The sequence below is a fragment of the Caretta caretta genome, chromosome 2 (genome assembly GCF_965140235.1).
Source record: "Caretta caretta isolate rCarCar2 chromosome 2, rCarCar1.hap1, whole genome shotgun sequence".
Lineage (NCBI taxonomy): Eukaryota > Metazoa > Chordata > Testudines > Cheloniidae > Caretta > Caretta caretta.
Genome location: NC_134207.1, coordinates 68,609,132 through 68,621,240, shown reverse-complemented (window position 1 = coordinate 68,621,240; position 12,109 = coordinate 68,609,132). Strand labels below are relative to the sequence as shown.

Genomic DNA, 12,109 nt, shown 5'->3' with positions numbered 1-12,109 from the left:
GTAGTACTTTGCACTTACTTTTATTGGATTTCATCTTGTTGATTTCAGATCACTTCTCCATTTTGTGATAATTATTTTGAATCCTAATCCTATCATCCAAAGTGATTGCCATGTTTGTTTCAATATAGCAGAAATTGTTAAAATGCAGCATTATCCTCTTTTAGCTGAGAAGAATATTTCAGACCAATTTTCCTAAATGTAAGGGGACTGTTGCCCCCTTACTAACATTCAGTGGGCGTGTTTTAGTTGCTAGCTCCCAGTACTAAAAATGGGGAAGGGTAGATGGGGAATCAGGACCCTGACACTGACAGCCCCCAGGTACAATGGGGAGAGGCCAATGCTTCAGGTCAGCCTGAATGACAGGGCAGGCAGGCTAATCAGGGAGTCAGGAGGCCAGGGAGGTCCCGTCCTCCGTGTGATCTGGATTTGCCTGGGTCAGACAGAGTGGGGCTGAGCTGAGCTGGGGAGCAGAGCTGTGCCAGATCCAGAGAGAGCAGACCCTGTGCTGGGAGCAGAGCTGCAGCCCCAAAGCCAGAGGCACAGCCCAGAGAGAGCAGACTTGCCCTGGGAAGAAAGCTGCAGCAACCAGAGCCAGAGGGGCCAGAAAAGCAGCCCAGGAAGCAGGTCAGTGCTGGGAGCAGAGTCACAGAAGCAGCCTGCAGAGCAGACCTGTCCTGGGAGCAGAGCTGTAGCAACCAGAGCCAGAGGGGCCAAAGAAGCAGCCCAGGCAGCTGGAGGCAGAGCAGCAGCAGCAAGGCAGAGACAGAGTGGTGGAGCTGGGGCTGGAGCAGTCCGGAGCTGGGTGCGGTGAGCAGCTGGGGAGAGCGAGGGGGACCCTGGGCAGGGGGCCCAGCACAGGGAGACACCTCAGCCAAGGGGCTCTGCAGGCCAGGCTTGGGTCATAACCCCGACAGGTGGGTTATGACCCAAGGGAAAAAGGGTCCTACCACTTAGAGCCTGAGAGCGTGAGGCCACCACCAGAGCAAGTGTCCAACCCACAACATCCCTGCGGCACAGCCAGGGCCTGAGAAGGGGGCCTGAGACTTACAAGGAACAGACTGTGAACTGCCCTGATGTTCCAGAGACACTGTTTGTGATGTTCCCTGCCACAGAGCGGGTTGATGTGCTCCCTTTAACCTTTCTCATTTTTCCTTATTCTTTTTAAAATTAATTGTTGATTAAATAACTTGCATTTGCTTTTACTTGTATGTAATGGTCAGTGCGTCAGAGAAGTGCCCAGTGCAGAGAGAGTACCCCGGAGTGGGGATACCCTAGCCCTTGTCCTAGGCGACCGCAGCAGGGTTTGGGGTCGAGCCACCGAGGAATCCTGGGCCCACCCTTGTTGGGGTTACGAGGACTCTGCCAGAGAGGAGAGTGGAAGGGGAGTCCTCAAGGGCAGGGAGGCCACTGGGTAAAGTAAGTGGGAGTGAGGACTCAGATCCTTTCGCTAGCCCACTTCACCAGGGTAGTGCAGAAGCCAGAAAAGTTTCCCACAATAGCGGGACTATTCCCCCGCTTACATAAAGATGGGAGCCATGTGCCTGCACATCTAATGGAAGAATTTGACCCTTAATTACATTAACAGGTCATCTTGAAGTGCTTGTTTCATGTTTTTTGACTGCTGTTCAAAAGACAGTCTTTCCTATAATCTCAAGTGAACTTTTTTATACAATGTGACAGGCCTTAAGCCTGCTTTCAGAGTTCCTTTTTTGTTCTCTGGAGCGGAGGGGAGAGACGATGTGGTGGTTAGGGCATTAGCTTAGGACTTTCGGAGATGTCGGTTCAATTCCTTGCTCTGCCACAAACTTCCTTTGTGCCCTATTGCAAGTAAACTTAGCCTCCCTGTGCCTTAGTTCCCCATCTGTAAAACAGAGATAATCATACTTCACAGGAGTGCTGTGAGGACAAATACACATTCGAGTGTAAGGTACTCAAACACTACCATAATGTAAGGACCTCAGATAGATAGATAGACTAAGGAACCCTGACTAAACACACACCCTGGAAAAAGCAGGGCTTTCCTAGATTCACACACTGCATGTTAGAAACTAAACAAAAGTCTAAATAGGAAAAAATATCTTTCAATATAGATTACCTGTCGTCAAGTCTCCTAATGAAAATAAGCTTATACCTTGTGGTGGAAGAGTCAAAAAATTGTTCAGGTGTTTGTCAGGAACAAGGATTTGGCTCTGGGAGTGTGAAGGGAAATACCCATTGACTTCAATGGAAGCAGAATAAGGGCTTGGCTGCACTTGCGAGTTACAATGCAATAAAGGAGCTCCGGGCGCACTAGCTCACTACCCGTCCACACTGGTAAGGCACGTAGAGCGCTCTGTCTCCACGGCTAGAGCACTGCTGGTACTCCACCTCGGCGAGTGGAATAACATTTGCTGCGCCCCCGCTGGAGCGCCACGGCACCAGTGTGAACGAGGTGTTGCATTACTGCGCTGTGATCAGCCTCCGGAAACATCCCATAGTCCCCTTAAGTCAAGTGGCCACTCTTCTCATTGTTTTTGAATCACTGCAGGAATGCGGATATGCCCTTTCAAAGCTCCATTTCTGACAGCCCGCTGCTTATCTGCTCCGAGACAAAACAAGCCATTAGTGTGGAATGCTGTGTGTGAGAGAGAGAGAGAGACAGGCGGGGGTGGAGGGGCCTGCTGCCGTCTGAACTTACAAGACGGCATGCTGACGTGCTCTCAGCCCCCCAAAAACCCACTCTCTCTCCCCCCACATACACACTCCCTGTCACACTCCACTCCACTCCACCCCACCCCACCCCCCCATTTGAAAAGCACGTTGCAGTCACTTGCATGCTGGGTTAGCTGCCCATAATGCACTGCTCCCAAACCTGCTGCAAGTGCTGCAAATGTGGCCACGCCAGCTGTCAGTGTGGACAGACTGCAGCGCTTTCCCTACTGCACTCTCCAAAGGCTGGTTTAACTCAAAGTGCTCTACATCTGCAAGTGTAGCCATGCTCTAAGAAAGTGTCTTTTCTATGTGCAACTACTGCATACGTTTCATGTTCTCTGTGTATATAAAATCTCCCCACTCTATTTTCCACTGAATGCATCCGATGAAGTGAGCTGTAGCTCACGAAAGCTTATGCTCAAATAAATTGGTTAGTCTCTAAGGTGCCACTAGTACTTCTTTTCTTTTTACAGTTACAGACTAACACGGCCGCTACTCTGAATACTGCATATGTAGTAGTTGATTTTACAAGATTGCAGTCATATATATGAAATCAGAGCCTGTTGTAAAATGAATACACAGCATGAGGACAGTCATTATTAGTGTATATTACAGTGCTGATTTTAAGTTTACAGTCTGAAGTACTTGGGATTTTAATGAAGCCACATACCGTCAATACATAGAATTAAATATTTTTATTGAATCCCTGCACTCGAGTGACACAAAGAACTAGTGGAGATTAATGACCTTTAATTTTAGTACAAATATTGGGCCCCTTAAAATAGAATGGGTTATATTCTGGCTCCTTCAAAGTAAATGAAGAAACTGCCATTGATTTCAATTGGGTGAAAATTTTATCCAAATTCTCAGTGATATTTTTGAAGCTTTGTTCTTTCCTCCTGCCCTTTCAAATAGTGGATATTCTGGAGTAGGATTTCAGCTTTAGGCACACACAGTTGGACAGGCAGATTTGCAGGCACACTAATTGAATATCTTTGCCTGCCCATGGCTTTGCAATTTGTGCACAAATATTAGATGTTTGCACTCATAAGTGAGGCATGCACTTCAGTGTAAGTACATAGTTGCTCATGTCTAACTTTACAAATCTGGCTTCTTAAGGGTTTTTATATTAATTATTCTGTGTACTAATAACTTGTATTTTCAGAGCAAATGAAAGTCTCATGTTACTACCCACACATGCTATATAATGAAATTACTGCTTTATCTCATACTGAAAATGTTAAATGAAATGAAAACTTAAAAAAAAAATATTGTAGTATCCAATTGAGAAGTGATACATAAAATGGTGTCAGATCTCCTTAGATTAATTTTGCCCCTCTTACACTCAGATTCTCCTGGATTTACTTACTTTACTTACACATTCCCCACATGTAGAGAGTCTAAGTGCGTGTTAACTTATACAAGAAGGAACCAGTTAAAGATGTAAGGTGAAGTAGCCCCCACCTTCTTTAACGTTCACTTTCTTGTGGCTCGTCACTGTGCAAAACAGACTGAGGGCCTGTATACACAGTGAGTTAGTGTGCTGCAGGTCAGGGTGAATCAACAGCACACCACTTTGCTGCACACTAATTTGCCACATAAACGCCACACCAGTGCATTAAAAGTCCTGGAGTATGGCTTAGTGTGGAAAGCACAGAGTTAGTACATGGGAAGCTAGTGCACTGCAGATTTACATAATGGCTTGCCATGAACTAACTGACCATGTAGACAAGCTCTGATTTACAGTCACTCTACTAATGCGTAAGGGAGTTTAAGTAGAGATTAAGGAGTTGCTGACTTTCAGGTAGACACACAAACTGTGTTGAAATTGTGCAGATTGTTGTTGGGTAGAGAAATGTAGCTGGTGTGCCGAGTCATGAAAGTTTACCTCTTCCTGTACATGTTTTTTCAGTGTTGAAATATATAGATTGCATCACAAAGAGATGTGGTCTGGTTTTATTAGTGCACTTGTGTTAAGAATGGCATGTTTAGAAGGAGACTTTATTTATCTCACTTCAGTAAAAATTAAATAACACAGGCTTTTAAAGATTGCTACACCTGAATAAAATATTACTTTATCACTAAAGTTTATGTATTAAGAATATTATACATTGATTCCATCAAAAAATATTCCTTTATCTTCCTTATCCATGTACTAATCTTTGTACATTGATATACGGGTAATTAGCATATTTCATGAAATCTCAGTTCAGTACATCATATACTTATTTTATACCAAATTATTTCTCCAGCTGATGCTGTTTGTACATTTTTAATGTAGTAGTAGTCGTAAGGGCAGCACTGATACTGAATTAAGGCAAAGCGCTGTCTGGCCTTAATATAGGTTTGCAGGGAGGCTTGTTAGGACTTTCCCTTTATTCTTGGGCGTTAACATACTTTTAAAGTAATTAAGGAAAGCAAAATCCCCCCATATCCCGGGCAAAAGATCACCTGACAAGCAGTCAGGCCAATGGGGGCTGCAGGAAGCGGCGGCCAGCATGTTCCTCGGCCCGCGCTGCTTCCCGCAGCCCCCATTGGCCGGGAACGGTGAACCGCAGCCAGTGGGAGCCGCGATCAGCCAAACCTGAGGACGCTGCAGGTAAACAAACCGGCCTGGCCCGCCAGCAGCTTTCCCTGATGGGCCGCGTGCCGAAGGTTGCCGATCCCTGCAATTAAACTATCTATTGATCATTTATTTACCTTTTATGAACTATTTATAAATGAAACCTTAATATAGAGAGTGATCATTTTATTTTTAATTTGATTTTTCAGGTAAATGACTTGCAAAAATAGATCATTAACAGACCCTCTCTCCATACATTGATATGTCTTGTTACAAAACATGGTATGATTATACTACAAGTAATTTAATTGTGCTGTGTCTGGACACTTCTCACCAGGTTTCTACCATTCATGAAGTCCAGCCTGGTTTATGAGCTCTCCTCACAGTCAATACGCTGTGCTGAATGAGTTCTGTGCCATAATAATCCCTTCCTTTTTAGGTTACTATAATAATAGTACAAAAGTGGCTGTGAAGACTCTGAAGCCTGGAACTATGTCTGTGCAAGCATTCATGGAGGAAGCCAACCTCATGAAAACACTTCAGCATGACAAGTTAGTGAGGCTGTATGCTGTAGTCAGCAAAGAGGAACCTATCTATATTATAACAGAATTCATGGCAAAAGGTGAGAGTTGTTGGACTCTGTGAGCACATCTTAATTAAGTGTCAAATCAATCCCTAATAACAAAAAAGGGGAGAAATAATTGTGTTAATTTTATATTAAATGGTCAAGTACTTGTTCCCATGGTATAAGAACTAGGGGCTACCAAATGAAATTAATGGGTAGCAGGTTTAAAACAAATAAAAGGAAGTTCTTCACTCAGCGCACAGTCAACCTGTGGAACTCCTTGCCTGAGGAGGTTGTGAAGGCTAGGACTATAACAGGGTTTAAAAGAGAACTGGATAAATTCATGGAGATTAAGTCCATTAATGGCTATTAGCCAGGATGGGTAAGGAATGGTGTCCCTAGCCTCTGTTTGTCAGAGGGTGGAGATGGATGGCAGGAGAGAGATCACTAGATCATTACCTGTTAGGTTCACTCCCTCTGGGGCACCTGGCATTGGCCACTGTCGGTAGACAAGATACTGGGCTGGATGGACCTATGGTGTGACCCGGGATGGCCATTCTTATGTTTTTATTTACCTTAAGAGAGGACAAGAGTTTTCATTTTATGCTTATGTTGTGTTTTAAGGTGCATCGTTTTAGAAATCTCTGAAGAGCTCTAAAAATCTTTTAACAAATAATAAACATATAATCTTTTAACAAATAATAAACATATCACTTATAATATCTTGATGACTTTGCATTATGCATCCAATACTCATGTTTTCTGCCAAAGTGGGTGAACGCTTTGAACCATATGCTGCAATCCCGCAGTTAAATTCATGAAACGTCCTGTTGACTGGCCCTACAGGAAGGACTACTGTACCATGCTTTTATGAATAATTACTACACAATGCTAGTCAGGGCTGCAGAATCAAGTCCTGGGTAAACAGATATTTTAGTTGTGTTTTACTACCATAGGGCTCAGCTTCCTTTGAGTTAGACATGCTTTTTGTGACTTTTTAAAATTTTGTCCTTGATTATTGTGAGTGATGCTCTGAGGGCAACTTTGCTGATATTCCTTAGAACGGGAAAAAATCAATCACTCAAATAAAAAAAAAGACTTAAACAATGTTGAACTCAGGAGAAGCTTGACTTTTTAGTTTTGCACCTCAGAAAGCTGCATAGTTGATCAACTCAGATATTGGATCAGCATTGTTATTATAGCATGTAAAGAACCATATAACTAATTGTGGCAGACTTAAAAATATGGTAAAACAAAACATAGACCGCTAAAGCTCAAGCATGCAGAAGGTAGTGAGGCTGGCTATAGACTTATTACTTTATTTTACTTGTGAACTGTACTGATTTATTCTTTCTGCATTGAAACAGGCAGTCTGCTGGATTTTCTGAAGAGTGATGAAGGAAGTAAATTACTGCTTCCAAAACTAATTGACTTCTCAGCTCAGGTAAATGGTTATAATATAAAGAAAACTAAGAAGCATTTAGTGTCTTGGAGGCTGAACCTCATATCAGGCACTGCTGAAAAAATCTGTTGTTGTAACAGTGGACTTCCAAGGCTTTTTGGTGTAATGAAATAATGTTCAGAGCGATTTTTGTGGGAGATAGAAAAAGAATAGATATTTCACAGAGTGTGTGTATGATTAAGGCTACATGTTAACGTTAGTATGTCAGTTTTATTGTCAGTGATATGTCTATTTTGTTTGCAGAAGGGAGGATTGTTTTCAGTTCTAGCAGATACCTGTAAGGGGGTAGTACTAGTTCCATATATTACATGCATTTGCAAATCTTTAAAGTAGGGCTAATGCATTCTTTTTCACCTTTCCTTGAGCTGAGTCAGCTAGTAAAGAAATTCTGTTAAGTGTAATAGATCACTTTCACTTTCAAACTGATTTTGGAGTAATTTTGTTGGATAACTGAAATGTATGAAGGATGGTTCAGAATACCAACACCTGATTTACTAAACCAACTGGCAGCCCCCAGGTACAAACGATACATGGGATACCTTGTGCATTGTGGGTAAAACTTTCAAAAGCACCAAAATTACTTAAGAGCCAAAAATCCCACTGAAAAGTCAATAAGGCTTATGCTCTTAAGTCACCTTCATGTTTTGAATGTTTTAACATGTGCTACTAACTTACAATAGTTGTTTGCTTCTGGTAGGGTATTGTTTTTTATGAGTGTTAGGCTGGTACAGACTCTTTATTTTGTAGCTTGCTGTACTGATTTGTTACAGTGCATGAGGAAAGGCAGTAGAAATATTAAATAATGTAATACAGTATTGGTAATGACAATCAAAAGTTTAACGTAGCCAGTATATAAATACATATGATTTGGGCTTATCATGGATACACAGACTGGTACAAGCCAATGCAGTGAAGCCATTAAGTTGTAGGCCCCAAGCTTAAAACAGACCCGTGTTTGGGACTGCCTTACTCCACAACCATTGGTCCAACGTGGCTGCAGGTTTGCTAGCTTCTCTGAACTATCCGTGGAAGTCTCTTTTGGGTAATTTCAAGGAAAAACTATTCAGGTATGAGTTATATATTTATACTTAGACTTTATAGATAGAAAGGGACGTACAGAGAGCAGAAAATAATAAAATGAAAAACTGGAAAACTATAATGTAGATGGGAAAATGTACTATAAAATACATATACTGTATGGGAGAGGAAAAATATGTGAATTGGTAAGGCTATCAGAGACACAAATGCAAACATCAAACCCCACGTGAACTTATAATCTGCCAAAAAAACCAATGCAGTTTTGGAATGCATGTGCAAAGGCATTGGATGATGGACTGGATAGGTTCTGGTGTATTAGAATTCTGGTGTATTTGGAATATTGTATTCAGTTCTGGGCACCCCCCCCCCCCCGCCCCCCGATAAATTAAACTTACTTTTTTATGTATTTAACACCATTATAAATGCTGAAGGCAAAGCGGGGTTTGGGGTGGAGGCTTGACAGCTCGTGACCTCCCCCCATGTAATAACCTTGCGACCCCCTGAGGGGTCCCGAACCGCAGTTTGAGGACCCCTGACCTAAAGAAATGTACAATAGGGATCGGTACCTGGAATATGGAAAGGATGATGGACTATTTCTAACGCTAACTTGTTGATTAAAGTCCTTTAATAAAAATCATCATTCTTTAGGGCCTAAGACAGACATACTTTATTTTCAAACTGTGTTGTTCACCTTCTAAGATATTCAGCTTTAAATAATGGTAACTTCACAGCAAACCTGTCAGTAAATCTAGTGGTACAAACTCAGGTTTCAAGAACACAGACTGTACTAAGAATGGAGGGGTATGAAAAACATGTTTAATAAATTTTTCAGGATGTGCCTGTTTTGTGCATTAGCTTATGCTTCCGGCATTGGTTCATATCTCCATGCTTATCCTGAGCGAAAAGAAATTGGAAAGCTGTGTCTCAACATAAATAAATAAAAGGAAATTCCCATTTAACTGCTTAAGCCAAGACCAGCACATTTGCTTTGGTTGACACAGACTTGAACTATGTGTGACAGTCAAATTCACACCACTCTGGCAGGTTCTGTGCCAGCTTATTCCAGCTTCCCAAAAAAGAAAAAAGCAGCAATAACATGAGGTTTTCTCTGTGCTTGTACAATCACTTTGCTGTTGCATCATGTTGACATTTGTCACAAACGCACAGCTCTTGGGAGGGTACTGTTTTGTGAAGACCCTAAAATAGCTGTGCATGTGTGTGTGTGTACACAAACTATTTGAGAGAACGAGCGCACATTGCAGAATAACAAATTAACCAAGGGTTTATGGTGCAACAGGAAGAGAGTAAACAGGAAGCATCCAGAGGAATGGTCGTGGTGATCTGAAATGGTCTGTCAGATAGTGGGGTGTAAGAAAGAGAGAGGATGTGGTCATTGTGACCGACCGACAGCACAAAAATAGATACAGCACTTAATGGTCCTTAAAACCAAACACTTAGTTTAGCATTATTTGGTATAAATTGAGTTGGCATTTCCATCACAAGCCCCACTTTCAGGGCTTTATAACCCTGCAAGTTTAATTCACAGTTGTTCAGGGAAAAAATCTTCAATCTTTGAAAGGAATGATTTAGATCTACAGAGGTTATAGTGTTTTGGTTGTTTCAGATTCTTTTTAAAACGGAACAAAACAAAACCAAAACATCTAATTAAAATAGGCCTAACTTTAATAGCTGGCATCTTTCAAGCAAACAGTTAAATTCACACCTGCTGTAATTGTACTGAAGCCAGTGGAATCACATCAAAGATTAGTTTAGCCAGCAGACCTTGGTTTGGGTTGTTGCCCTTGGATTTGCTTGTTGTTTTAAATGGAAACTTTGGGCTTTCGCTGTAGGAGACCTGAGCTGAAATTCTGGCTTGGTTCACATGTACAATTATTTTGATCTCTAAACCTAGAGCCTAATAATACAGCCATAATTCTGCTGCTTTGTTAGCAGAGCATGTAAGTTCATTGAACCACCCCCAAATAATAATAGCTAAACACATATTTCATAGTACACGCATGCCCAGTGCACCTTTGTTTTAGTGGTCACCTGTAGACTTCAGGAAACTTTCTGCTGCCTATCCTTAGCACACACATTTAAAACAGTCATATCTTTGTCAAATAAAAAAATGAAATGAAAAAGAAACAACAAGCAACTTTGCAACTCTTCACTGAGAACTAAGTCTATACAAAGTTCAAATCTTTAGTCGTTTTTGCTTTAGCTTTGCCTAAAGAAAATTTATTAGAAATTTTTAAAATGGGAAAATTTTACCTTCACCCTCTGGAAGGGTGCTGTCCATGTTCCAGGTTGTGGGGGTGATGGGGTTGTTTGAGGAGGATGGAGGGAGGAGGTGGGGAAAATCACCTTTTGCTAGAGTCCAATCACAGAGATTTTTGGCTTTTAAGGATGAGTGTCATGAGTGTGTGAAACCAGAGTGTTTTGTTATAAAGGCATCTGTTTTTCAATTTTACCTACAACTGATGCTACTAAGCACCAACATCAAAACAGGGTACAAAGAAAAGGAGGACTTGTGGCACCTTAGAGACTAACAGATTTATTTGAGCATAAGCTTTCGTGAGCTACAGCTCACTTCATCGGATGCATTCAGTGGAAAATACAGTGGGGAGATTTATATACATAGAGAACATGAAACAATGGGTGTTACCATACACACTGTAACAAGAGTAATCAAGTATGGTGAGCTATTACCAGCAGGAGAGGAAAAAAAGGGTACAGAGTCTTTTGTTGAATTCAGCAGTATAGAACTGGGCACCAAAGATGTAGAGTATGCCAGAAAGGATGTTTGGAATAATAATGGAGAAGCAAAAATCAGAACTGAATTGTCTTTCACAGATTCCCTTGCTAGCTTCTTGTTATACTACTATTTGTCTTGCACAGCTAGTAACACATCAGCTGACAATTTCCTTAGTCTGGAACTCAGTCGCTAATGCAATTTACAAGAAGTACCACCTCCTGTAAACTCTTCTGCTTGTCAGCAATGTTATTGAGCAATTCCAAGGTGCCGTACATTCTTTAGTCTCCATTCATCAGTTTGGAAACTGTACATATTCCACCACCTCCTTTTGCAAGCTATGCTAGCAAACCTTGTTAATATAACAGTCCGAAGCTAATCAGCATGCAGAATGTTTATGCTCTCCTGTCTCCATTCACAGCTGACAACCGCTTCCTGCATAGCAATGTTAACTAGCACAGCTAACAAGCTCTATTTGCTTCATTAGTGGATCTTATGCTTGATCCTAAGCTAATGGGCTCCTGAAGTTGCCAGGTGATGACATTTCCCTAGTTTCAGAGCTCACATGTGCTTGTGTTTACAAGCTCCGTAACCTCTTGCTCCAAAGCTAGTGACCCAGTGTACTTTATAATCTCCTTTGGCTTCAAGAGCTGAGTTTCCAAATTCCTTTAACCATTTACTGCAGTTAGCTAGCTGCATACACATACAGCATCCATCTTTAACTGCATAGATAACTCTTAACAGAATTCCTACTGAATGTGCTCGGTCCTCCATTTTGAAATGTTCAAAGCATCGTTATTGTAAAAATAATCTTATTCAGACCTGTTTAACCACCCAGTCCGAGTTTGTAAATTCATTGTTCTATGCAGTGTAATTGTAGCTGTGTTGGTCCCAGGATTTGAGAGAGACATGGTGAGGAGATGATGTCTTTTATTGAACCAACTCCTGTTCATGAGAGACACAAACCAAAAATCCCCAAAATCTTGAGTCAATGTTCTAACCCTTTTTCAGTAGGAATAAAATAAAATAAACCGGAAG

The 12,109-nt window shown here is 41.6% G+C and overlaps 1 protein-coding gene across 2 annotated transcripts in view; it reads left to right on the top strand.

The window, feature by feature from the left end:
- Nucleotides 1–12,109, top strand: part of LYN (LYN proto-oncogene, Src family tyrosine kinase) — a 94,637-nt gene that overhangs the window by 53,990 nt on the left and 28,538 nt on the right. For both annotated transcript variants that reach the window (XM_048840706.2, XM_048840705.2), the window contains exons 9-10: nt 5,694–5,876; nt 7,187–7,263. In XM_048840706.2, the coding sequence (XP_048696663.1) occupies nt 5,694–5,876; nt 7,187–7,263 (260 nt within the window). The remainder of the gene's footprint in view (nt 1–5,693; nt 5,877–7,186; nt 7,264–12,109) is intronic.